The following is a 27829-nucleotide window of genomic DNA, read 5'->3' as shown; positions in this document are numbered from 1 at the left end:
GAACCGATCCAACCGATATAGATATCATTCCACAAAGTGACGATGTCACTGATCATTACATGGTAACTTGCATATTACGTACCCCTGTAATATATCATGCTGCGCCGCGTTATCGATTAGGTAGAACAATCCTTCCATCCACCATAGATAATTTTTCAAATAGCTTATCTGATCTGTCTCAGCTGCTGCCTGAACCCAAACAAACAGATGAACTTGAGAAATTAACTAGTATTATGAGCACCATTCTCTCTGGAAAATTGGATATTGTTGCACCCATTAGACTAAAAAAAGTCAGAGAGAAAAGTAAAGCACCATGGTACAACAATACTACGCATGTTCTAAAGAGAGAAACCCGTAATTTAGAGCGTAAATGGAAAAAAACTAACTTAGAGGTCTTTAGAATCGCGTGGAAAGACAGTATGTCACGTTATAAAAAGGCCCTAAAAGAGGCCAGAGCTGAGCATCTCCGCAAACTAATAGAAAACAACCATAACAATCCTAGGTTCTTATTTAACACCGTGGCGAGACTAACAAATAAACAGATGTCTCCTGAACAAAATATTCCGTTAGAGTTTAGTAGTAATGATTTCATGAAGTTCTTCACTGAGAAAATAGAAAACATCAGAACCACAATTGTAAACGTTCAATCCTCAATCGCGTCTTATAACTCAGCCTCAACTATCACCCCGCAAGAACAATTACAGTGCTTTACAACTATAGAACAAAAAGAGTTAAATAAACTTATCACTTCATCTAAAACAACAACATGTTTACTAGATCCTATACCAACTAAACTATTGAAAGAAGTGTTACCTGTAGTGGAAGAGCCTCTCCTCAATATTATTAACTCGTCTTTATCATTAGGTTATGTTCCAAGAACATTTAAACTGGCAGTTATAAAACCTCTCATTAAGAAACCACAATTAGATCCACATAATCTAGCAAATTATAGACCCATTTCAAATCTACCTTTTATGTCTAAAATACTAGAAAAAGTTGTGTCCGCTCAACTGGGCTCCTTCTTGCAAGAAAATGACACCTATGAAAAGTTTCAGTCTGGGTTCAGGCCGCATCATAGCACTGAAACTGCGCTCGTTAAAATCACAAATGATTTACTTTTAGCTTCTGACCAAGGCTGTATCTCAATACTAGTTTTACTTGATCTTAGTGCTGCATTCGATACTATAGATCATACAATACTCTTAGATCGACTACAAAATTATACTGGTGTTCAAGGACAAGCATTAAGCTGGTTTAGATCGTATTTATCTGACCGCTACCATTTTGTTTATTTAAATGGAGAAAAATCGATCATAACTCCAGTAAACTATGGAGTGCCGCAGGGATCTGTGTTAGGCCCTCTATTATTCTCAATATATATGCTGCCACTTGGAAATATTATAAGGAAACATGGAATTAGTTTCCATTGTTATGCTGATGACACTCAAATCTATATTTCATCACGGCCGGATGAAAACGCTAAATTATCCAAATTGACAGAGTGTGTTAAAGATATAAAAGATTGGATGACGCGCAATTTTCTCTTATTAAATCCAGATAAGACAGAGGTAATACTTATCGGTTCAAAAAACCACCCACAAAACCTCTCACAATACAACTTTAACATAGTAGGATGTCCTGTTACTTTTTCCTCTACAGTAAAAGACCTGGGTGTTATACTTGACTGCAACCTGTCTTTTGAAAATCATATTTCATATGTTACAAAAACAGCCTTTTTCCACCTTAGAAACATTGCTAAGCTACGTAATATGCTATCAGTTTCTGACGCAGAAAAGTTAGTTCATGCATTCATGACCTCGAGACTAGATTACTGTAATGCTTTATTAGCTGGTTGTCCTGCATCCTCAATAAACAAGCTACAGTTAGTCCAAAATGCTGCCGCTAGAGTTCTTACTAGATCAAGAAAATATGATCATATAACACCGATTTTATCATCACTACATTGGTTACCTATAAAGTCCCGTATTAATTACAAGGTATTGCTACTGACTTATAAAGCCCTAAACGGCTTAGCTCCAGTCTATTTAACCGATCTTCTATCGCCCTATAATCCATCGCGCTCTTTAAGGTCACTAAATTCGAGGCTTTTGGTCATACCTAGGATATCCAGATCCACCAAAGGAGGGAGAGCATTTTCACATTTAGCTCCAAAACTCTGGAATAGTCTTCCGGATACTGTTCGTTGCTCAGACTCGCTCTCCCAGTTTAAAACTAGATTAAAGACGCATCTCTTCAGCCAGGCATTCATATAATACTTTTAATCTTACAGTTAAATCCGGTCTCTAGTTCATAAACGCCAGAGGAGAACTGGCCCCCGACTGAGCCCGGGTTCTCCCAAGGTTTTTTTTTCTCCATTAGGTCCTGATGGAGTTTTTCGGTTCCTTGCCACTGTTGCCTTTGGCTTGCTCAGTTGGGGATATTTGGATATTTAATTTAACTAATCAATCAACGATACTATTGATCAGCATTACCAAACATGGACGTTCCATTAGAAACAAACATTGATGTATTGTTTTATTACTGTGAAGCTGCTTTGATACAACCTATGTTGTGAAAAGCGCTATATAAATAAACTTGACTTGACTTGACCCAGAGCGCTATAGCGAATGGGCTAAAGACACTCAGAATGTGGCATTGTGGGCACTCACGCTTTCCTCAGCTCATTTTTAATGTCTAGTCAAACTGCTGTTTTTGTTCCTCAGGCTCAGACGACACTCACCACCAATGACATAGTCATCAGCAAACTCACACAGATCCTGTCGTACCTGAGGCAAGGCACACGCAACAAGAAAATCAAGAAGAAGGACAAAGGTAGAGCTGAATGTTCACTAGAGATCAGCTGTTTGAGTCAAGTACTCGAACACAGTGGTTCTCAACGTTTATTAAGTCACAATCCCTGGCACAGCCCTAGATATCACTGATAAAAGTACCGAGAGATTGATTACGACGGTCAGAAGAGAGAAAGCCATCACGCCTTTAGCCGTTGCATTAGAAACTCTCCGGCTGTGTTAAATTGGCATTTTAAAAACAAGAAAACAAGAATACAGTACTGTGCAGAAGTCTTAGGCATTTAGTATTTTCACCCCCCAAAAATGGTTTTAATTCAGTTATTTATATCTTTTGTTGTAGTGTGTCAGTAGGAAATATCAGTTTACATTTCCAAACATTCATTTTGCTATTAATTGTAATAATCCAGTGAGTCTGACAACAGCCGGTAAATGTTGCATTACTGTTACACAAACTGTAATCTGACACACTAGATCAAAAGATATAAATAACTGGCTTAACCATTTTTGGGGGGTGAAAATACTAATATGCCTAAGACTTTTGCACAGTACTGTATATAAAAAACACTCTGCAAGATCTATGATATTAATAACTGTGGAAAAAGGGTCCATAATAACTCATTGACAAGACAAAGAACCTCAAAGATTCACTTGATTATTTCCACATAAAGGCTCATCTTCAGTCTTCAGGTTTCATATAGCTCAGAGCAAATCAGAGAAAGTCAGCACAGTGTTAACCAAATTCAAATGCATTTTGATGAAAAATGCGCTCTTATCATTTTGGAAATTTTTAATACGTTTTACTAGTCGATTTCTCATACACACGTGTAGTGCTTGTGTATGTGTGAAAGCTGAGTGTTTTCTGTTTTCAGGGCGTCTGGATGAGAAGAAAGCGCCAGAGGCTGACTTGAGGTGAGTTCACATGCAGTCAAAGTGTTTTACGTTTATGATCCGATCATTAGCTTCTTAACCACGTGTGTGTGTGTGTCCGTCCACGCAGCATCTTTGATGACATCGGTGACTACATACCCTCCACCTCCAAGAGCATCAGAGACAAAGAGAAAGAGCGCTACCGTGAGAGGGAGAGGGAGAGGGAGAAAGACCGAGAGCGAGAGCGCGAGAGGGAGAGAGAGAGAGAACGAGAGAGAGAGCGAGATCGGGACGAGGAGAAAAGACGACACAGTTACTTTGAGAAGCCTCGAGCTGATGAGGAGGTCAGCTGATCGTTGTTGTTTAACCCTCTGGTGCTCTTCGCGTCTGTCAAAAATTAAAGATTATTTTATTTTTCCAATTAAATTAATGTACTATATTTTAGTTTGATAGTGTTTTTTTTGGTAATATTTTGTATGTTAGTTGATTTTATTATACTAAATTATATTTACGCTGTATTTATAATCCATCAATTCACTTTTTGAGCATAGACCTGAAAATTACATTTCCAACTTAAACTGTCGTTAATGTTGAATACTTTAGAGCACAGACTGAAAAAGACGACACTTGGAAGATTATTGCTGAAGTGAAAAGTTTAAAAAAGTGAACTTAAAAAAAAAGAAACAGAATTTTACGTGTTATGAAAAATACACAAAAATACTATTTTAAAGTTTATATGAAATAAATATTTTCAAAATCATGTTTTAACTGCAAGAAAATCAAAACCTAAACAAGTTGTACAAATTTGAGATTGATATCTCAAAAAATGATCTTTCAGTGAGAGTGTGTTTGGCTGCAGTACCAAACGCTTCCACTTGAGGAAATTCGCAAGTGCCAAAACCTTTACCAAGTTTCGTACCATTCTGTATCCAATGCAGGAAAAAATTCTTTAAAAAACACAAAACTTATTTTTTTCCAATTTTCAAAGATTGAAGAGTACCAGAGAAAATGATTCTTATTGCTTTAGAATATTTGTGCAGAACTTATGGATATCACTATCATAAGTAAGCAATCTCTGTAATAATTGTCTAATATTTCTGTCCTTTCAGCCCATAGACATCGATAAAGGTGAGTGTTCACAATCTTCCTCATAAAAATGGTTCATTGAAGGAATAGTTCACTGAAAAATTAGCAAATTTAAAAAAAACACACACGTTTGAATGCTAAAGTCCAGGCCTGTTGAGTTCTTCAATGCTGTAGCTGTGATGTTGTCTTGCAGGTCCAAGCTCTGTGAAGGACCAGATCAAGTTAATCAATGAGAAGTTTGCTGGAGTCGGTCCGGAAGCATATCCTTCACGAGTCAATTCACTGTTGCTCTTTGTGTATAGAGCGATACCATCAGAGTTGTGTCCCGAATGATGAAACGGCTACTTGAAATCCGGTCGGAATTTTTTGAGACCTAAAGCCAAAAAAATCTTGTTTCATAAAGAATAGGACTCCTCATGGATATAACTCAGTACAGTACCTTACTTTAACCTTCACATGGCCATATTTAGAAATTCTCCTGTTGCATCAAAGCTTCAAAATAACGACTGCTGCGTCTCAAACGAGATCTAAATAGTATTCGAAAATAGAATTAGTGTGTCCCGAATCATAGTGTGTTGAAAAGTGTTACAAAGATACCCGGATGGTCCACTTTTTCCTGTTTGAGCACAGATCTGCACTTCGGACTCTATCTAACGGCTAATATTACCCACAACCCATTGAGTGTTGGACGAGGATTCCATTAGAACTACAAACATGAATAAAAAGTGTTAAAATACTACAAAAATGGCGGACGTGTGAGTCAGATGGATAAATAGAGAGGTTTAGATAAAGGGATTGAGGGATTAATAATCAGTATCTAAGATATTTTATTCAATGTTATCCAGGTTATATTTCATCTGACTACATCTAGTCATTAACTTTTAAAGGCATCATTATGCAAACGCGACATTAACATTCAACTTTTCTCTCCGAAATGGTAGGAAATTAAATTAGATTTAATGTGGAGGATTTTAACTGTGACGAGATGATTGACAGATCAGTTTAAATGGTGACAGGATGCACATAATGATGAAGTATGCATTAAAGCTCGCCTACTCTTCTGCTACACATACTTTTAGGGCGTAGTATAAGTAGGCCAATTGGGACTTAGTATTGATCATTGTAGCCAATCACTGACACTTGCATGAATGAGAACTTGGCAATCAGATTCAGGTTCTGCACTTATACAGCACTCAATGTTCTTGTTATTAGCAATAATGTGCAGAAATGATTTAATATACTGCATTTTATGTAATGGTTAATTGGTCTCTAAGACAGCCCAGCAATTGGCTGGATAATAAATAATAAGATATCTGTGTTTTCAGTAATTGGTTTCATTAGAAACATTACATAAAGGTTAATGAAGATGCATTTTTCCAGTTATGCTTAGATCTAAAAAATGTTTCAATATTCTTTATCATGGTTTGTGCGTAGACATGAATATCGTACATAATTGATGCATTCGTGTGTATGATTTGAAAGTGTTGTCGAGTAACATGATGCCTCGCACTGCAGTGTTGAGTTTGTAGTTTGCTTCTTTAACTGTGAGCACTGGAAGCAGACGTGAAGAGAAGAAGCATCTGGGAGATTTCTTCGGGATGTCGAACAGTTACGCCGAATGCTACCCTGCCACGTGAGTTCCTGCCTTCATCTCTTCTCTCGTGACACACTGACAGGAGGAGCTCACTTCAGAATCGTTTACGTCATCCAAGATGTTCATGTCTTTCTTTCTTCAGTGGAAAAGAAATGAAGGTTTTTGAGGAAAACACTCCAGGATGTTTCTCCATATAGTGACTTCAATGGGGTCCAACGGGTCGAAGGTCCAGATGTGAGTTTCAGTGCAGCTTCAAAGTCTCGACACGATCCAGCCGAGGAATAAGAGTCTTAACCAGACAAACCAGCGGACATTTTATAAATAAAGAAAAGAAAGAATAAGCATTAATCTACTTTTTAACCACAAATGCTCGTCTAGCACTAGCTCTGCATAATGTAATCCGGTTGAAAGGTCACGCGTGGAAGTACCGACCCAGTGTTTAAGACAAGCATTTGTGGTTAAGAAGTATATAAGTGTTTTTGTTATAAATGTCCGCTGGTTTGTCTAGATAAGACTCTTATTCCTCGGCTGGATCGTGTCGAGACTTTGAAGCTGCACTGAAACTCACATCTGGACCTTTGACCCGTTGGACCCAAGCGTGCCGCACAAGCCCTGAAAAGTGAAGCCAAAACGTCTCGATCGCCCCCCCGGTGACTGGTCCTAGTATAGGTCATAAGCCCCGCCTCCCCGTGTTATTCAACGGGACTTGAGACCAACTAAACAATTAATTACACTTCAAATACCTTTTTTCCAGAGGTGGTTTCTGTCATTTGCTGTAGTTGTTATCATGCTGATGTAAATTCAAGTGTTTTAAAATAAGTTTGTTTTTAGTTAGTTATTTGATGCTATAAAAACGGTGGAGTGACGTCATGATTGACAGCTGTGATTGACAGGTTCTCTGAGCGAAGTAGTCACTGAAGCAACAACAGACTTTTTTTCGGGATCTCGGAGGACTGAGGAGATTGGAGCTTTAAATTTAATATCTAAATTTCTATAATTAATTATTTCACACCGAGAGTGAGGGCGGGGCCTTGATTTCGCGGCTTTACTTCCTGCTCACGACTGCGCGGGTCTGGTCCCGAGATCGCGACTGCGCGGGTCTGGCCCCGAGATCGCCACTGCGCGGGTCTGGTCCCGAGATCGCTACTGCGCAGGTCGGGTCCCGAGATCGCCACTGCACGGGTCTGGTCCCGAGATCGCGACTGCGCGGGTCTGGCCCCGAGATCGCCACTGCGCGGGTCTGGTCCCGAGATCGCTACTGCGCAGGTCGGGTCCCGAGATCGCTACCGAGATCGCTACTGCGCGGGTCTGGCCCCGAGATCGCCACTGCGCGGGTCTGGCCCCGAGATCGCCACTGCACGGGTCTGGTCCCGAGATCGCTACTGCGCAGGTCGGGTCCCGAGATCGCTACCGAGATCGCTACTGCGCGGGTCTGGCCCCGAGATCGCCACTGCGCGGGTCTGGCCCCGAGATCGCCACTGCGCGGGTCTGGCCCCGAGATCGCCACTGCGCGGGTCTGGCCCCGAGATCGCCACTGCACGGGTCTGGTCCCGAGATCGCCACTGCGCGGGTCTGGCCCCGAGATCGCCACTGCGCGGGTCTGGCCCCGAGATCGCCACTGCGCGGGTCTGGCCCCGAGATCGCCACTGCGCGGGTCTGGTCCCGAGATCGCCACTGCGCCGGTCTGGTCCCGAGATCGCCACTGCGCGGGTCTGGTCCCGAGATCGCCACTGCGCGGGTCTGGTCCCGAGATCGCCACTGCGCGGGTCTGGCCCCGAGATCGCCACTGCGCGGGTCTGGTCCCGAGATCGCCACTGCGCGGGTCCCGAGATCGCCACTGCGCGGGTCTGGCCCCGAGATCGCCACTGCGCGGGTCTGGCCCCGAGATCGCTACTGCGCAGACTCAAGCCCAAGATGTCAGCGCCATATCGGGACACTGGTGGCTTCACTTCTCACCAATGGAAGAGAGCGAAGGGGCGTCGTCCATATTGTTTTTACTTCAAAGTATGGTTGGACCCCATTGAAGTCACTATATGGAGAAAAATCCTGCAATGTTTTCCTCAAAAACCTTCATTTCTTTTCTACTGAAGAAAGAAAGACATGATTATCTTAAGTGGGGGAGAGTAGATGATCAGGAGATTATAACTCTGAAGTGAACTCCTCCTTCAGAGATGATGATGTTGATGCTGCTTTGTCTTGCAGGATGGATGACCTGGCTGTGGACAGCGATGAAGAAGTGGACTACAGCAAGATGGACCAGGCATGAATGAGTTTGATGAGTTGTAATGTGTCCGAGTGTCTCTGGTCAGGCGTGTTCATGAGTGTGTGTGTTTGCAGGGTAATAAGAAGGGTCCTCTGGGCCGCTGGGACTTTGACACTCAAGAGGAGTACAGCGACTACATGAACAACAAGGAGGCGCTGCCAAAGTAACACAGCCTCTGTTTTCTCTGTTCGGCCATGTGAGGTTGTGTGTTCACTCTGATGATGATGGTGGTGTGTTTGCAGGGCTGCCTTCCAGTACGGCATCAAAATGTCCGAGGGCCGAAAGACTCGTCGCTTTAAAGAAACCAACGAGAAGGCCGAGTTAGACCGACAGTGGAAGAAAATCAGTGCTGTGAGTTTGTGAATGTGTAAGCGCTGTGTAAGCGCTGAACCCCCCATATGGTGTGATGATGATGAATCCTGCTACATGTTCACACTGTCTGTGTTTATTTCAGATCATTGAGAAGAGAAAGAAGATGGAGGCAGATGGGTGAGTGTTGTTGGCTTTTCTCTTTTCTTTTCTTTTCTTTTCAGTCAAAAAAAATCCTAAAAAACTGGATGTGAACAGCAAAAGTATTGGAATTTTCAACATGTGGGCCACTCATATTTGAAATGAAATCAGATATGTATGTATTTCTCTTTTTCCTCCAAAATTTAGTCATGTTCCAATCCACCTATTTTTATGTGAATTTTGGGATATCGCATAAAAAAATGTATGCGCTCAATTGAGGCCAATGATTTTATTTTTTATCCGATAAGACGTTTACATAAACTATGATGGAAACACGTTTGCAGAATAAATCCCTCAATGCGCAACAAAAACTTTGCCTCATCGTCAGCTGTGATTGGATAACTGGAGTAGCCAGTGGACCAATGGCGTCGCAGCATCTCTAATGTTGGTTTGGTGTTTCTGAAAGTGTGTGATCAGAATGATTTGGTTTAACTCCCTCCAGAAGCGTCTCACACGAGTGTGTTCCCGAACACCAGCATCCGAACGCTAGAGAACACGACAGCGTTTACTGAGTTTCGTCTGACGCTCTGAGACACTCGTTTATGATGGAGGGAAAAAGAGCAACTTCCGTTTTTATTACTGATATTTTGTGCCAATTTCCCAGGAAGTGATGATTTTGTTCTCTTGAACACACGGGATGGAAAGCTGATTCGCAAATGTTTTATGCCATAAATTTGCATCTTTGGAAGGAAAGGGCAGATATATATCGACACTTGAAACAAAGATTAGCAATGCAAAAAATTTAATGATATCATGTAATTAAAAAAGGAAACAGTCAAGCAGGCAAAATGGCAAAAGTTTTAATAGATAAATCAAACGTGTACAAAAGTAGCCTATTGTAATTAGAAATTATTTTAATCATACTCGTGAAGCGGATAAAGCTTCTTAAGGGTCAATGGCACATCACTCTGCATTTTTTATTTATGTTGCAGTATATTTTTTAGTTATCTACTTCGATTAACGTTCAAACTAATGCACGATTCATACAAAACTGTATGTAATGTAAGGCTCCAATAACTATGAGAGTTATTTGCTCCGAGTAAAACCGGGTTTTGAACCACATTTATTTAAAAAAACCAAATGCAGGTCTGATATGGGCTAAAGCTCATGTAAATGACCTCAGAAAAGAAATGAGATTTGAGCAGCCAATGGGAATTGGGTTTTCTAGTGTGTAGTCATGTTATGATCAGATCAAAATGTGTTACTTTGCAGTGTATGTTTATGATTTGTTTCCTCTTCTATCGTACAGGGTGGACGTAAAACGGCCCAAATATTAAAGCTTCAGGAGTGAAGAAATCTTTCCAGCTGCATGTATATGATGCACACGTGTAACAGTAAATTAATTGTTGTCCATTTGTGCTGTTTTTGTTTATTTTCATACAACCAAATACATTGGTAGAGAAAGGATGTTATCATATTTCTGATTTTTAATATTCATCCAGTGTTGTTTTGTCAAAGTTAAGGAAGAGTGTTTAGGAAATAGATGCAGTGTTAACTGTGATGCCAGAGCTTCTAGAAACTAAATGCTTATTATCCCATCTTATAAGACTTGAATGTTGACAGTTTTATTCCCAACATTCACGTGGACAAGCCCAATGTATAGCTAAGGGTTCAGCTTTGCCCCTCTGGAAACAAACACACTGTTTAAATGCACTTTTTTTTAGCGCATTTATTCACTTATACAAATGTATTGTGTAATTCTGAGCTACAATAAAGCTTAATACACTCTGTGGCTCAGTCTCCTGTCCTGATGTCGAACTCACTCCTTCACGAGACTCCAGGAGAACCGGGGAGCTCTTCACAATGCAGTGATGATTTCTCCATCTGTGTCCGTGTGATTCTGCACACAATGTCAGATTACATGGTCATTGACACAATGAGATGTATTATAGTGTGAGTGTGCTCATGCTCACCGTGAAGATCTGCATGTGGAGCATGATCAGCTCTCGGGTAAGTTGCACCATGCCTGTGTTCATGGCAAACTCCTGGAACAACGTGACCACAAATATCACTGCCAGATTATGTGCCGTCATGCGGTTCACCTGACTGTGCTTCTGCACCCTGAGAGCAGAGAAAGACATGATGCAGAACAACTCGGTCTTGAATGCCCAAAAAGTACACTTACAATGCATCAGTCACCGATACTGTCTAATTCAAAGCATAAGGTCCTCTCCATTCAAATGGTGCTCAATCCATCAATATCAACCTATATCAGTTTCCCTTAAAGGGTAACTCTCGCCAAAATGCAACCTAGGGTCTTTTTGTGAATCTACCTGAGTCAAACTTTAATTTAAAAGCATAATTAGAATGGAAACGCCACTTTTAAGATTGACCGTATTTTCGTTTTCGGTCAAATTGCCTTTTGAATGGGGCACGACTATGATAGTGTTTTAAAAATAGCGATTTTTGATGCTATCATAGCAAAAGGCATTTAACCTAAAACAAAAATACAGTCAAACTTAAAAGTGGCGTTTCCAGTCTAATTATGCTTTTAAACAAAAGTTTGCCTCGGGTAGATTCACAAAAAGACCCTCTGTTCACTGCACAACATTTCAGACGTTTCTGCAATATTACACAGTGGAAGTATTCAGACCCCTTCATTTAATTTTTTTACCACAATTTCATGTTGTAGCCTTATGCTAAAATGCTTTTCATTTAGTTTGTTTTTCCCCCCTTCACATCCAAGAATACCTGGGGTCAATGTGATATTACTAATTTTTTTTTTAAATGATACATTTGATGAAAATGTTGAAAGCATTTTAGCATGACGCAGCATAAAAATGAATTATATAGATGAAGCATGGCTTCTGTTTTAATGTAAAATAGAAAACAAGTCTGTTGATCAATATACCCAAGCTGACAGACATATATTCAGATTTATAAAATGTATGTTTACAATTACATATTCAGGATTGATAACTATAAATTGATATGAGCTATTGAGTTTGATATCATACATGTGCAGGTGTCCACACAGAGCGGCCAGTGTTGCATGGTTGTCCGGATGAAGCCGTTTGAGCAGTTTGCGGTACGTCTGCAGTCTGAGTTTTTCATCTGACAGAGCTGTGGATCAATACATTATCAATCAATACAGTATAATCAGTCTTTATATTTACAGTGGACTCCACAAATATGAGCAAAACTGACTGTGAAAATTTGTTTTTGCAATTTCTCAAGTCTTTCCTTCAAAATATTCACAAAAATCTAACCTAAAATCTTCTCTAAAATCTAAAATTTTTTGCTTTTTCTGAATTTAAATTAATTCATTTAATACTTTGTGTAACCTCCCTTTGCCAAGATAACAGCTCTGAAACGTCTCCTATAATGTATAATGAGGATGATGAACGAGATCTGAGGCCATTCCTCTATACATTGTTTGCTAAATGGTTCATTCGTCTGAAAATGAATGTGACTTGAATTGAAGAAGGTATGTTGGGTTGCAGATTGGTACATGTTTTTCACTGTTATCTGATAAACTCCGGGGGTCTCATTTATAAAACTGTGCGTAAGATCCTTAATAAAGGTGTATGTGCGGCCGAAAGCCAAAAATGGCGTACAGTAAAAAATATTCAGACTTATAAAGCCGTGCGTACGCCAGAACCTGCACAAAATTCCCTTTAAAAGTCAGCGGAAGATTGTGTGCACATGCGAAATAACCATATGTGGAGCTTACAGCGCCTCGTTTTACTATGCAGAACCTCATCTGCATATCATTTGCATATTTATCCATGCAATACAATGTTTAACGGTACAAGACATTAGGAAAATCTGAGATACGGATGTGCGTATCCTTGCCTTGTTTTTGAATAAATAAATCAAATAGTATAACATACATTTCAGAGAGAGTTTTTCTCAATCTTTTCCACTGGCCAAATAGTATTTTAATTGCTTTATATTTTTTATGGAAACAGATCGGCCTTATTGTGCATTATTGATCACTATTTGTGTGGAAATATTTCTGTTCTGCTATTATCACGCGCTAATCAATCCTCGCTGTCGTTAAAACATTAAAGCACAGCATGCCACAGGAAAAGTGTTCAAAAGCAGCGCATCCACTACAAATATTTATATTTATTCGCATCTAAGGTAACACTTTATAATAACTGCACACTATTTATCATTAGTTAAGCATTAGTAAACAGTTAATTCATCATTTATAAAGCATTAATAAGCAGTTTATAAATACAGCTATAAATGCTTTAATCTTGATTTATAAGCGTATCTATAATGTGTTTAATAATTGTATTTTCATAATTTATTAATGATCACTTTATCATTTTTAAATGAAGTATTGCATTATTTACAAACCAGTTATTAAGGTGTTGTCATTGATTCATAAGATCACTTAGAAAGTGTAAGTAAATGTAGTAAATGCAGGTAGTTATAAAGCATTTAGTAGTGGTCAGTGAACTATGTTTGTGAGCTCATCTAAAGTGAGGACAAGTTATGCTTTGTAAATCATTTATAAAGATGTAAAGACTCAGTTTTCTTCTAAACAGAAAAAGGAAACAAACACAACACAGTCATACAGAACATAAAAATATTTAACAGCCTTTAAATCTCCTTTATAAATGCTTTACAAGGCATAACTAGTCCTCACTTTAGATGAGCTCACAAACACAGTTAACTGACCACTACTAAATGCTTTATAACTACCTGAATTAACTCTAAATTACAGTAGAAATACATGTTAATAAACCATTGATTAACACACTAAGTAACTATTACTATAGGTCTGAATAATAAGATGTATGAATGTACATTTAAATACTTTATTAATCATTTACTTACACTTCTAAGGGATCTTATGAACCACTGACAACTCCTAAATAACTGGTTTGTAAATAATGCAATACTTCATTTAGAAATGATAAATTGATCATTAATAAAGTATGAAAATACAATTATTAAACACATTATAGATATGCTTTTAAATCAAGAATACAGTATTTATAGCTCTATTTATAAACTGCTTATTAATGTATATTAATGCTTTATAAATGATGAATTAACGGTTTACTAATGCTTAACTAATGATTAATAGCGTACAGTTATTATAAAATGTTACCGAATCGGAAAATGTTGTAACGTCTCGGTAATGATTTGATGTAATTTAAGTGCTTAACTCCATTAATGAGAGTGACATGTTTAATCTAAGTGTGTTTATTCAATATTTTATGTATTTAAACTGTTATTGTGAACATGCACTGTATTAATGATTAGGACTTAATGAAGATTTAAAGTGGTTTTCCTCCATCGGTCCCTCAGATCACCATCGGTGTCGCTAAACTGCTCCGTCTCCTAAATGTTCGTACACATGGGTCAGAGTTTGCTTGCAGGTGCGCACATTTTCCCCTCAGTTTTGTTTGTATAAATCATAACATAAGCGTGGGGAGTGGCGTACGGCTCTCACAGGGCCTGTTCTGTGTGAACGCAGCGGTTATAAATGAGGCCCTCTGAACTGGACCTAATCATGATCTTTGCCTTGATGCTAACAATGGCGTCCAACATCCCATCAACACATTGCATTACACATTTGAGGCAGTGCAGAGAATATGCCAGAAGATGCTCCCTGTTGAGTCTGCTGTATTCCAAGGGATCTTCCTCATCTCATCAAACATCTAGACTGGGTAAAACTGCTTTGATGGGTGTTCGAAAGATCAACACAGGTAAAACATACTTGAATTAAGGAGACTAAAAGAATGCTAATGTACAAAATAACTTGCCTTGTTGGTTTGGACACTTCGGTAACTCATGAACGCCACTTAACATTCAGCATTAAACTCATTTTAAACCAGTGAAATGATGATTTTGATGTGCACTGTGAAAGCTGTGTTTGTTACAGCGCAGAGCAGACGTACCTGCAGCTTTCAGCCAGTGCGGTTTGAGTGTGTTCGGTATGAGCTCAATCTCCTGCCGTAGGATCTGCTTTAGTGCTCCTGAAACATCTAGGACGGAGAGCTCGTCTGATTCCAGAACAGTTCCTCTAGGAGAAACACGCAGGGCATCGACCAGCTTACTGATCTGAGGAGCGATGCCACAGCGCCGATACAAGCCCTCGACCTTTAACCCTGAAACAAACAGCACAACTCTTTTCAAATCTGGCTTTGAAAGATTCTCTTTTGATGGTTTTCAAAAAATGAAAGCTTTCAGGATATACGTCAAGCTTTAAAATGTGGTCCTGGATGCTGATTGGTCAATATAGCACCAGCTATGACATGAAACACCAATTCTAACTTTCTATCAGAAAAGAGTGCTTAAGGATGTAATGTAAAAGAATATACTTTTGATGTTTTCAGAGACTTAACTGCATGTTTTTTGCATTTAAATAATTTAATTTACTTATATTAAATACAATTAATTGAACTTAAGAGTGCTTTTTGATCCAAATAAGAAGAACTTTAGCGCATCTTCATATGTAAATTCATAATTACTTCAATTGTATTTGAAATAAGTGTACTGGTGAATGTACTGACACGCATTTATTGTAACCTAAAATATACTTTAATACTGAAACCTGTATGTCATGTATTTAAAGTCCCCCAGTGGTGATCTCTGAGCTGAGTGAGTGAGTGGAGGCGGGGCTCATTTGCATATTCATAGAAGCGCGTATACTAAATGAGGAAAGGGTGTAGAGTTACATTCAAGATATTTCAAGGCATGAATAATTTCTTTTTTTCCCAAGGAAAAAACTGTAAATGTCATTTTGGTGATAATATTATTTTTTAATAACTAATAATAATTACTTTTTTTTTACTACAGGGGGACTTTAAGCACAACAAAAGATTATTAAAACAATGATTTAAAATGTAGAAAGTAAAACTTTTAATTTAACATTACAACAAAGCATACTTTTTAAAAGTGTTTCTTAGTCTACTCTAAATGCACTTAAGTGAGCTTTTATTTAATTCATATTGTCTGCATGTACAGATTTTAAAAAATATATTTGAATTGAAGTACACTAAAAGTACATATTCAATGCAATTAAGCAGACTTATTTCACAAGAGCTAACCTGAGGCACCTGAGCTTCAGTATATTGTTAAACTAGCCAAACTGAAGCTGCATGTATACAGTGCTGTTCTCATCCCTTCATTTACATCTGCACTATTTCATCTTGAAACTCATAACCAGCCTAACTCCAGTCCGTCACTCACCGTACTGTGTGATGTGAGCTATACACCGGTCTACAGCACACGGCACAGATCCCGCTCGCTGCCGTCCGTCTGTCGTCGATCTCACGGCCCTCTTCACGAGCTCATACCACTTCACACAGCTGAGCTCCAGATCAAACTGCATGTGTAACGTCCTGCAGGAGAAACACAGTGCTTTACGAGGCATACTGATATACAGTGATGGGGATAACGCATTACAGGAACCTTGAGTTACGTAATCAGATTACTTTAAATAACTAGTAAAGTAATAGATATTTTGTTGTAAAGTTAAAAATAATGCAAGATACTTTTTCAAGAAAGTTACTTTGTTTTCCCATTTATTGACTGACAGAGGCGTTGTGTGTGAACATGATGGTTACTGAAGTCTAAATGTGAGCATTTACTCATCTTCACTTGCTCAAAAACACATTCAGTATTCCTCAATATGAATACAATCAGTGAAATGCAAAATCAGAACACTACACAAACCTCCAATAATGAAATATGTTAAAGGGGAAGGGGTCATGAACTGGCTTTTTTAATTGTTTTATATTGTTGTCTGAGGTCAACTTATGACGTTCGCTTGGTTTTTACATTCGAAAACATCAAAATGAATAAGTAATAGGCTATTTTCTCCCCTGGTTTTGAGCCTGGCTCCTGAAACGCTCGTTTTTTATGGGCGTGCCGCATTGAAGACTTGGAAGTAAACGCCCACTGCTATGATTGGATAACAGTTTTGCATATTATAATGAGTTTCATGTAATGCGCAAATCGGTGGGCGGGGCTAAACCGGCAGTGTTGAAGTAGGCGTTGATCTTCTGCTGAGGCGGGGTTTGATACCCTTTGACGTCAAAGATCCTCACTATGTTTGCTGTGCCTGGTGTCAATAAAAGCTTTTATTGGACTAACAAGGAAGTTTTCAGTTCTGAAACTTACAGGATATTCTTATAGTATGATGACCTCTTATATGTCAAAAGCTCAAGGAAAATGTGATTTCTCAGTTCATCATCCCTTTAAATTTAACAAATATTTTTATGCATTTAATCTTACTTTATTGACCAATGTACTTGCTGCTGCTGACCATCGATGATTCAGTTAAACCATAAGCAAAAATTACTTTAGAGTTGTTGTTTTTTTCCATTTTTGAAGTGTTGAACTTTCTTCTCTCCCTATTCTTCTGTAATTCAGAACGGCAGCACAGCTAAAAAGGTTTATCAAGTCATCTTCATTTATATAGCGCTTTTAACAATGTAGATTGTTCCAAAGCAGCTTTACAGAGATAAGCGTATAATTTAAGGTAACAGAGATTGTTTCGGCTTTACAGCAGAGTTAAGTTATTTCCATCTAAAGTTATCTGAGCTGTTGAGCGCCCTCTACTGTATAGGCCTTAATTTGCATTTCCTTCAGCCTTATTTAAATTTTGGTGTGAATGGGCCTATACATTTTCCCCAAAATATAAGTTTTTGGTAATTAAAAACAAACAAGCTCAGTCCAGGTGAGAAATAATGTAAAAGTAACAATGCATTACTTTTCTTAAAGTCGAAATGAAATCAAAATTGACCCTATTTACTTTGTTAGCGCACATTACTAGTCTAGAGGTGAACAATTAATACGTGCAAGTTAATACACAGAAACAAATTGTTTGCCGTGGTAATCTTTAATCAAAATCTGAAAAGTTACTTCCGGTCTGGAATGGCGTTTCTTCTCTGATGACGCCAGCGTGACGGCTTTGGTTGAAAACGCGTAACCACTCCCTCAAACCGTTAGTCAGTAAAGTAATTACTTTTTAAGGGAGTAACGGCACATTCCCCAACACTGCTGATATACGTCGAAACCCAAAAAATGCTGTACGCACTTACAGTATAATGGCCAAATATTCAGTTTTAATAGTCACCTTCTTGTAGAATCGTTATGCATTAAACATTTGTTGTTTTTACGCGCTGCTCACTTTAATCTATAGATTTAATCTGGATGGGACCAAACGGTCCGCCATTTGAATAACACTGACTGTCATCTTTGACCATTGTGCTTTTTTAGCCGAAATGCTGGTGATGTTAGGGTACGCAATGTGTGTATTTGTTATACAGCCAGGGGTGCTACTGGTGCCTGCGATGCTGCCCATGTACGCAGCTCACTAGTGCTGAGTTCCAGTCCAAAATTGTCATGCCCTTCACTCGCTAACTTCCCTCCGTCTCGTTCACTCGGATGTACGTCATTGCTTACGTTGCACGAGTGCCCCCTACTGGCGGAAACTGCAATGGGCTGAACTGGAACGTCCTCAGCCCTTGATCACTTGGAATCAGCCATGGAGTTGATTTATTATTTACATTTTTTTTCCTTTAAGAATTTGTTTAATGCAGCATCCAAATGTTTATATGTGTGTTTCGGTTGTTTTAAATAAAACAATATATAATTAATATATCATAGAGTTGTCTGTTGTGATGGTGATTAGACGAGATCTGTGGTGACGTCACAATCGTACTGCATTGCGGGACATATAGGTGCCTGAAGTGTACATTTGAAGTAGACTCGCTCCCTCTGTCAAAATCGAGGGAACGAGGGTCTGTCCATATAAACTTCCCTCGTCCACTTCACGAAGTGGAACGCACTTCAAAATGGCGGCAGGGATTCCCCCGAGGGGAAGTGCTTAGGGAAGTTCGCAAGTGCGTGTCTAAAAGTGGACTGGAACGCAGCATAGGTCTTGAGACACGGTCCATTAGTGCCTGTCACTGACCTTTCAGCAAACTCCAGCAGGATGCATTTCTCGGAGCGCTGCAGATCTACAAAGAAGAAACATTTTTTAATGACATTATTAAGACAGTATTTGATAAACTTATGGAAGGGGGGTGTGATACTGACGGCAGCCTGTTTGAGCGCCCAGAATCACTGTGTCTCTGGAGCCGTGCTGCTTCGTGTGTATGGTCATCTCTCCGCCCTGAAGTGTGCACCAGACCTCAGCACACTGTAGAGCGGCACCCTCCCGAAGACACGCTCTCGACACGGCAAACACTCCCAACAGATCGTCATCCACCACTGCTCCCGCAAGCACAATCTACACACATGCAGGACGCTCTCTTCAGGCACTGCTGTACTGATACTGACACATTTGTATCCACTAGGAAATAGATTGTTAACCACATTACCTTCATGATATGCAACATGTGACCAAGGAGGGCGTTTCGTTCGTCTGCCGAGCAAGTCAGTCTGTCTGTCAAAGTTAACACCTCAAACTCATGGGTTTGCCTATAAAAGACAAAAGGAAATTACTCTTCTCTGCGGAATAAGAAAAATATAAATAAGAGAACCTCCAAAGAATGGTTCTGGATTATTAACAATTCATTACTGACTAAATATAACAGCATATTTAAACAATATAATTCAAGTAAGTGGGCTGTTGTTCTGAATACCAGCACAACTGAGACTTGGCCACAGTTAATCACAGCTGAAGGCACCAGGTGTCTATCAGTGGATATAGTAGGGATCCGCTGATAGATGCCCGCTTTCAAATGCTCCCGTGTATATCTGTGTGAGCGCTCGGAGAAGACTAAATGTTTTTGAAGCGTTGATCATTGTAGCCAATCAGAGACATACACTCACCTAAAGGATTATTAGGAACACCATACTAATACTGTGTTTGACCCCCTTTCGCCTTCAGAACTGCCTTAATTCTACGTGGCTTTGATTCAACAAGGTGCTGAAAGCATTCTTTAGAAATGTTGGCCCATATTGATAGGATAGCATCTTGCAGTTGATGGAGATTTGTGGGATGCACATCCAGGGCATGAAGCTTCCACCACATCCCAAAGATGCTCTATTGGGTTGAGATCTGGTGACTGTGGGGGCCATTTTAGTACAGTGAACTCATTGTCATGTTCAAGAAACCAATTTGAAATGATTCGAGCTTTGTGACATGGTGCATTATCCTGCTGGAAGTAGCCATCAGAGGATGGGTACATGGTGGTCATAAAGGGATGGACATGGTCAGAAACAATGCTCAGGTAGGCCGTGGCATTTAAACGATGCCCAATTGGCACTAAGGGGCCTAAAGTGTGCCAAGAAAACATCCCCCACACCATTACACCACCACCACCAGCCTGCACAGTGGTAACAAGGCATGATGGATCCATGTTCTCATTCTGTTTACGCCAAATTCTGACTCCACCATCTGAATGTCTCAACAGAAATCGAGACTCATCAGACCAGGCAACATTTTTCCAGTCTTCAACTGTCCAATTTTGGTGAGCTTATGCAAATTGTAGCCTCTTTTTCCTATTTGTAGTGGAGATGAGTGGTACCCGGTGGGGTCTTCTGCTGTTGTAGCCCATCCGCCTCAAGGTTGTGCGTGTTGTGGCTTCACAAATGCTTTGCTGCATACCTCGGTTGTAACGAGTGGTTATTTCAGTCAAAGTTGCTCTTCTATCAGCTTGAATCAGTTGGCCCATTCTCCTCTGACCTCTAGCATCAACAAGGCATTTTCGCCCACAGGACTGCCGCATACTGGATGTTTTTCCCTTTTCACACCATTCTTTGTAAACCCTAGAAATGGTTGTGCGTGAAAATCCCAGTAACTGAGCAGATTGTGAAATACTCAGACCGGCCCGTCTGGCACCAACAACCATGCCACGCTCAAAATTGCTTAAATCACCTTTCTTTCCCATTCTGACATTCAGTTTGGAGTTCAGGAGATTGTCTTGACCAGGACCACACCCCTAAATGCATTGAAGCAACTGCCATGTGATTGGTTGATTAGATAATTGCATTAATGAGAAATTGAACAGGTGTTCCTAATAATCCTTTAGGTAAGTGTACATGTTGAGCACGTGAACACAATGGCCAATCAAAGGTGTTTAAGAATATGTTCAACAGCGCTCAAAATGCTGGCATCGTCACATTTTTAAATATCAGTACTGACTTGGTACCGAAGTCAGCACATTGGACAACACTATTCACTTGTGAAAAAGAAACAAGCTTAATTGTATTTAATGCACACTTTGTAATGTACGTAAAATCATAAAAAACTACTTGCAGATAATGAGTAAGGGATAATCCACGGATAGCTGTGCATTAAACAATTTTAATGCACAGCTACGCTCGTGGAGGCAAAAAAACGCCCGACGCGGAGCCTCATGAGAGTGCATTCATATCGTTTAATGCACAGCTCAGAGAGCGATCCAAGGCACGCCTGCCCGGTGATGGTCCTCGGGGACCTCCTGATTTCACCATGTTTGTGGAGTGGATGCTGGTGAACTTCAGGGTCTCCGTCACCATCTGCCTGGTTGAGGAGGACATCACCAGCCCCACTCCAGCCCCAGAGCCCAGCTTGCCGCCTCCCACGCTGCTAACAGACGAATGATGCCGGGGCACATCATCGCCCCAGAGCCTGATGGATCGTCTGACCAGGTGTGTGAGCCGGCAACACTCGTCCCAGTGGGTGTGCTAGTGGAGTACGAGGACATGGAGGGAAGCCCCACCCACACTCCCGCTGTTGAGGGAGAGCTACACATGAGGTGCTTTTCAATACTCAAATTAATGCTTCCTTGTCTCCTCGCCCCTCTGTCCTCCAGCCCTTGACCCGTTCAAACTCAGCCATCTTGAAGGACATCTCAATTCTCTAATTTGAGGAGGTGAGGAACGAGGAGGCTTCCAGAGGAGTTATGATGAGTGAGGATGCACAGGTGTATCATATGCGGAAAGTCTTTCTTGTCGAGAATCCTGACGCACGTATAAATTCTCCGCCCCGTCATATCTGTCACAACAATTTTTAATTATTCTTTATTTTTATATTATTATTTAAATAAACCATATATCACACATTTATCAACAGTGCATCTTAATTTATCTTTATTATTTATTAATTTCTTAAATATCCAACTTTAACAACATAAGGGCAGATCCTTTGAGCACAGCTGATGACCCTTTGAGGTGACGCTTGAGTGATCAAGAATATTCCAATACACAAATAAGATTTCCTTCGACTCCTCCATCCTCATTTTCTTTCATTGCAGCCTTCCCTCGCATCCTACAGGGGCTGGAGCTGAGACGAGAGGAAAGGAAACGAGGATGCACAAATAAGAAATGAGAAGCACCCCTGGCCTCTGGGAATTATTTTGAGGAAGTTGAAGAGGATATTTCCCAGAGTCTCCCATCCAATCCCTGCTGGTCCCACCCAACAACAAGTCTCCGTCTCCACTGGTCCTGTCCAGCTCCAAGTCTCCACTGGTCCCACACAGCCTCCCTCTCCTGCCGCCTAAACTCAAGATAGCCAATCCTATGGTCCTGCCTCCGCTGGTTCCCTTCAGTCCCTCATCTGCCTGTCTGTGACTCCACTCTACTGCGTGGATCTGCCTCGGGTCTTCCAGTCTCCAGCTCCACCTTGGCAAGGGGATCCCCTTGCTCCGCCTCCAGCTGTCGAGCCCGTCACTCCACCTTGGCTCCTCCCTCCATTGGCTCCACCTAGGGCCGTCATCCTTACGGCTTCACCGGGCTCCACCAGGGTCAGTCGTCACTCTGCTTACGCCACAGACTTCTGGGTTTTCAGCTGCGTTTCGTCACTCCACCCCTTTGGCTTTGCCAGGCCCCGCCGAGGTCTCCACGAGGGCTCGCCACTGCGGCTCTCGGCTTCCAGATCCATCTGCTCTTCGGCTCCCCCTAAGTCTCCACCTCCATCGGCTCCGTCTCAGTCTGTCGTCCCCCTGGTTCCGCCTGGTCTCCACCATGGCTCATCCCTCCCTCGACTCTGTCATGGGCCTTCATCCTGGCTGTGCTCTCGGTTCTCACCCATCTCCTCCTACCACCATCGCCACCCTGGTTTCTCCCACCATCATATCCTCCTGTGTCCTACCCTTCGCAAGCCCCTGATTCTCCTCCTGGCATTAGTCCCCCTTAGTTGGACTCGTTAAGGCGAGGACGCACCTTCCGGAAGGGGGGACTAATACCAGGGGTATGTTTTGGTTTCGTTTTACCTATTCCCGTTTTGCCTGTGTTCCTGGTCATTATCAGTTTCCATGGTTTCCAATTTATCACTCACCTGTTTCTGTTCCAGTTAATTACCTCGTCTATGTATTTAAGCCCTCTCAGCTCTTTGTTCAGTCTTGTTTATGTTAATGTGTAGTTTCCTTGTTGTTTTTTTCCTGAGTATTCTCCTTGTTCATTAAAACAAGTTTGACTCGATTCAGGTTGTGGATGTAACGTGTAGATAAACGAGCACGACTCTATTACACACAATGAGTCTACAAATATTATCATATGAATAAACCTGTGTTGAATGCGTGGCTATCAAGCACACCTGAATTAATGCTGTCCTCACTTGTAGACAGTAAATTAAGTCATATATCCTTTCACACAAACTAATAAATATTGTGGCATGAGCTTACCCTGCAGAGCAGTCAAACACTGAAATGACCTCTGTCAAATCCAGCACATCACAGGCAGCAGACTCATTCTCCTGTGAGAACAAGAAACGTTCCTCATCCAGCTTTCCGTGGAGTTCTTCTACACATGTGGAAATCAGAGAAAAACCACAGCGTCATTACTTTAATCAAAGTGGCTTCATAAAACTGATTTTGCATTGGTAAAATGTATCTCACTCTCAATACAATAATCTAAAAGTGTACTGCATTCTTACCCATCTGTTCCTCTGAATGGTTTGTTTGCTCAAAGTCAGGTGCCTCTTTAAAAAAAAGAGCAACATGAATTAAAAACATCCTTTTCGTAGAAAAAAAAAACTAAGAATATTACACATATGTTAGATAATGAACAAGAGAGTCAGTTTAACTAAAACATGTCCAAGTTACACTTTAAGATCAATAATAATAATTATTATTTTTTTGCAAATATATTTATTCTAAAGATCATAAGAATTTTGTATTGTAGAATTAATTTTAAGGAACAGCACAATTAGCACCTTTAGAGATTATTATTAGTAACAATCTAAATAAAGTATTATTCCTATAGATTTTAAATTGAAATGGGGAGTCATGATTTACCACTTGAATGTTTCTCTGTATAAAAATACGAGTTGACATACACAATAACTTAAATAAATTATTTGGGTTTTATGAAAGGTAAATTTGATGAAATGTTTAATTCCACAGCCTGAATGGTTTTAAAATGTACCATCTTCAAAAAAAGGGTTAAAATGAGTCATGGAAAACTGTTAGGTGGTTAACAAACACTCTCTGATAGACTAGGAGTTTAATTCGCCCTGATCAGGACTCCACTAACCCACAAACTCATTATGTCGGAGTAGTTCAGTCTGCAGTGCCTGTCCAGAACTCTCTGCCACACTGATGGCGGAGTGAAGCTCGGGATCTGTGGCGCTGAATGAAACTCTTGCCCCGGAGCACAGCAGAGACAGAGTCTCCTCTACATCAGGACCACACACCACCTCACGCAACCTCTGAAGAGCACCAGAACATAATGCAGTGGTCAATGTGAGATAGGTCTGAAACTAATAAGATTGCAGGGTGCCGTGATCAGATTTCTGACCTGGTCAAGCAGTTTCTGGCTTGCAGCGAGCGGGTGAGCTTTGCGGTAAAGTCCTTTACGGTACTTGGCAAGAATAAATTCCGCCTTCTGATCTGGTGAGACATCAGGTCCGATCTGCTCCGCCGGAGGGATGTTGTGAGCCCACACACTGTTGGCAGCTTTATTGCCATACAGCATAAACAACTGAGAAACAAAACATTTGCATCTACTGTTAAAAGACTATTAAACTAAAATCACATTTTTAGATCGTTCAATCAATCAATCAATCAAATTTATTGATTGATTAGATGTTATTGTTAAAGCCCCCCTGTTGTGAAAATCAAGTTTTTAATGTTGTTTATATGTCTATGTGGTGTTTTTAATATGCTTTAAGACAAACCATGTGTAAATTCATAAGTCGACAGCATTGCTGAGTATTTCCTCCTTAAAACTGCAGTGAACCAAAGACAGTCTCAAAAACACGCTTTGAAATCGCTGGTGTTTCTGACGTCACAAACTACCTTGTAACCAATCAGATCAACGTGCCGGCAGGCTTTGGCATATCATTAACAGCGAACTAGCAGGGGAGTCTCAAGAGAAGCCAGGTTATATTTTTCTGTTGATGTGAAAAACCGGGTAGATTTAGCAATATAGTGGGTGTATGATGTATATTACGATGTTATGATGAACTATATGCCTTTCTCCACTGACGTTCTGAGTTGTTCAAAGTTTTTCTGATGATTGTTAGACTCTGAGATGCGAACAGGAACATGGTTTGTGTAACATTAGCAATACATTATTTGCTGTTTGATAACAGTCAAGCAAAAGGCTAATCACATTAATTACTGTCATGTGTCCGATGTTGTAAAGAGCGATATCATTGTGCAGCATTTACCTCAGTAAGTTGGCCGAGTGGATCTCTGAGCTGAGTGAGTGAGTGAGAGGAGGCGGTCTTATTTGCATATTCATAGAACCATGCATACTAAATGAGGCAAGGGTGTAGATACATTCAAGCTATTTTAAGGCATGACATTTTTTTTTTTTTTTAAGGAACATTTTGGTAATTTTGGTGATCAAAGAGGAGTTTTAAGGGATACAATTATTTAGTACAAGGGGACTTTAAACAAAAAAATGATACTACATTAATTTGAACATTATTAAAAAGTTTTTTTTACTTTTTCTGATACATATTGTTTTTGCAAATTTCTAAATCCAAAAGTTGAAGTAACATCAGAGAATGTAAGTATACTACTATTCACCTTCTCAACAGAAAAACAGATTTTTAACAACACCATATAAACCTTTCTAGACAGACCAACTACGAGCTCCAAGATGGTTACATTTATTATATATGCTATATTCTGGAATCAAGTGCAAATTAGTAGAATGAAAGAAAAAGGCCACACCTTATATAAACCTCAATCATCCATAATGCCAAAATCAAAAGAGCTGCCAAAGCCCCTGAGAAGAAAAAGGTTTGACAGTCTGTTCTGACCGAGCTATCCCACCAAATTCAACCCGAGAGAAGAGCACAAGATGCCTTAAGGCTAATTCATAGACAGACCAATACCAATAACCGGGACCGGTTCAAGGCATGGTCAGGGTTGGGCTGACCCATCCAAACAGAATTTAGGAACAGATAGTGTTGATCTGTTTTTACGATTTGTGCATTGATTGAGCAACATGAGGTGGGTTCTGTGTTGAAAGGTTTAATGAATGGCTATATAATGCCCCAAACAGTCACAATAACACCATAACATCTTTTTCCTTTATTAACTGAATATAACGGCGCGGCGTGTTTCATAGGCTACTCACGCGCTTCAGTCTGTGGCAGAAATGCAGAGGATGACAAACACACGAAAACGGGCAAATGTTTGCGTGCAATCAAGGTGGAAATTACGAGGAGTTGTATCTTCGAGAATATGCATCTTCATATTTACTTGTAAATATTAATACACAGCTCTGATTTGATTTTTGAATTATACCAAGTTGAAATTAGATAGACCCTCGCTCATTTAAGAATGTGCATTTATTGCATGGATGAAGAAAATAATGTAAGTGTTTAAAACGCATATGCATAGTTCAGTTGAAACCTTGCCCTCTTTGGCTTGTTAATGCTGTTAAACTGAATGTACGAGGCAAACTGTCTGCTTAAATGACAGCGTAATAAGAATCTCCTGTTCATCTTTCAGTCAGTTAGGGGTCATTCATACAGATGCGTTTTTTAAAAGTTATTTTTAAATAAGAAGTTATTTTTTTTATTTTTAGGGTGTTGTTTACATTAAAAATGATGGAAAAGTAGTGCAATGGAATGAAAAAAAAAAATTGTTCTGTGTGGCTTTTAATTGCCCATTTCCAAGCAATTAAAGGTGCATTCATTGCTATAATAACATTAGGCTTCCATCGCGTATTCTTTCCAAATTATCACTGGACGGAAGTTAAGTGAAAGTGTTAGCAAGATAAGTTGATAGTTCTAGACAGTTGTCTAGAAGCAAGACAACTTTCTATCAACTTATCTTGCTAACATTTTCACGTTTCGAAGCAAGACATCTGACGCGTGGAAGTCAAAAATTCAGATCGTAATCCAACTGAAATGCTATAGGGAAAACTGAAGTGGGTTGTGTATGCAAGAAACCCACCCAAAATCACAAAGTTTAAAGGATTTCTGCATGGAGGTATGGGCAAAAATAACTTTTCAGAGCACTGTGAAATGAGGAGGAAATAAAACCGGTCATATAATGTCATAAAGACATGCTGATGCGTTTTGTTGTTGCAACATGACAAACCTCACCTGAATTAAAGGCTCCGTCCAAACCTTGTTATCTAGTTTCAGACCTCGCACTTTGGACCGGTTGCTGCCCATGGATCGATGTGCGCCAGCACAGGCCTCACAGATGACCACCAGCAGGTTCACTGAAGCCCACTCTGGGTTGGCGGCACCACAGTCAGCGCACACTTTATTACAGGGACTCGACCACAGTCGATGAGCCACCTCGCTGTAGGACAGAGCGCTGCGGATCACGTCGTTCAGATTCTCCAGCCACATGGACGCCTCCTTCGTGGAGTCTGCGGAGAAACTGG

At 40.2% G+C, this 27829-nt stretch overlaps 2 protein-coding genes across 5 annotated transcripts in view; one reads left to right on the top strand and one right to left on the bottom strand.

The window, feature by feature from the left end:
- ik (IK cytokine) overlaps positions 1 to 10862 on the top strand; it is a 30444-nt gene extending 19582 nt beyond the window's left edge. The window contains exons 10-20 of the mRNA XM_079847089.1: positions 2724 to 2832; positions 3680 to 3719; positions 3808 to 4021; positions 4787 to 4805; positions 4957 to 5023; positions 6316 to 6396; positions 8560 to 8617; positions 8695 to 8783; positions 8863 to 8971; positions 9075 to 9109; positions 10380 to 10862. Coding sequence (XP_079703215.1) covers positions 2724 to 2832; positions 3680 to 3719; positions 3808 to 4021; positions 4787 to 4805; positions 4957 to 5023; positions 6316 to 6396; positions 8560 to 8617; positions 8695 to 8783; positions 8863 to 8971; positions 9075 to 9109; positions 10380 to 10407 — 849 coding nt within the window. The 3' untranslated portion in view covers positions 10408 to 10862. The remainder of the gene's footprint in view (positions 1 to 2723; positions 2833 to 3679; positions 3720 to 3807; positions 4022 to 4786; positions 4806 to 4956; positions 5024 to 6315; positions 6397 to 8559; positions 8618 to 8694; positions 8784 to 8862; positions 8972 to 9074; positions 9110 to 10379) is intronic.
- The window catches only part of LOC307144596 (arf-GAP with Rho-GAP domain, ANK repeat and PH domain-containing protein 1), a 34087-nt gene continuing 16115 nt past the window's right edge, over positions 9858 to 27829 (bottom strand). For 2 of the 4 annotated variants that reach the window (XM_079847070.1, XM_079847071.1), the window contains exons 11-23: positions 27540 to 27825; positions 24770 to 24952; positions 24506 to 24680; positions 23907 to 23951; positions 23656 to 23773; positions 19426 to 19525; positions 19142 to 19334; positions 19017 to 19062; positions 16286 to 16437; positions 14992 to 15201; positions 12088 to 12193; positions 11044 to 11191; positions 9858 to 10954 (exon numbers count right to left, since the gene is read on the bottom strand). In XM_079847070.1, the coding sequence (XP_079703196.1) occupies positions 10898 to 10954; positions 11044 to 11191; positions 12088 to 12193; positions 14992 to 15201; positions 16286 to 16437; positions 19017 to 19062; positions 19142 to 19334; positions 19426 to 19525; positions 23656 to 23773; positions 23907 to 23951; positions 24506 to 24680; positions 24770 to 24952; positions 27540 to 27825 (1819 nt within the window). In that variant the 3' untranslated portion in view covers positions 9858 to 10897. Of the gene's footprint in view, positions 10971 to 11043; positions 11192 to 12087; positions 12194 to 14991; positions 15202 to 16285; positions 16438 to 19016; positions 19063 to 19141; positions 19335 to 19425; positions 19526 to 23655; positions 23774 to 23906; positions 23952 to 24505; positions 24681 to 24769; positions 24953 to 27539; positions 27826 to 27829 lie in introns of all 4 variants that reach the window. The other 2 variants (XM_079847073.1, XM_079847072.1) reach the window with 2 other exon arrangements.

Source organism: Squalius cephalus (assembly GCF_949319135.1).
Source record: "Squalius cephalus genome assembly, chromosome: 17".
Lineage (NCBI taxonomy): Eukaryota > Metazoa > Chordata > Actinopteri > Cypriniformes > Leuciscidae > Squalius > Squalius cephalus.
Note: the sequence above shows the minus strand (reverse complement) of the source record. Positions and strands in the feature narration are given on the sequence as shown.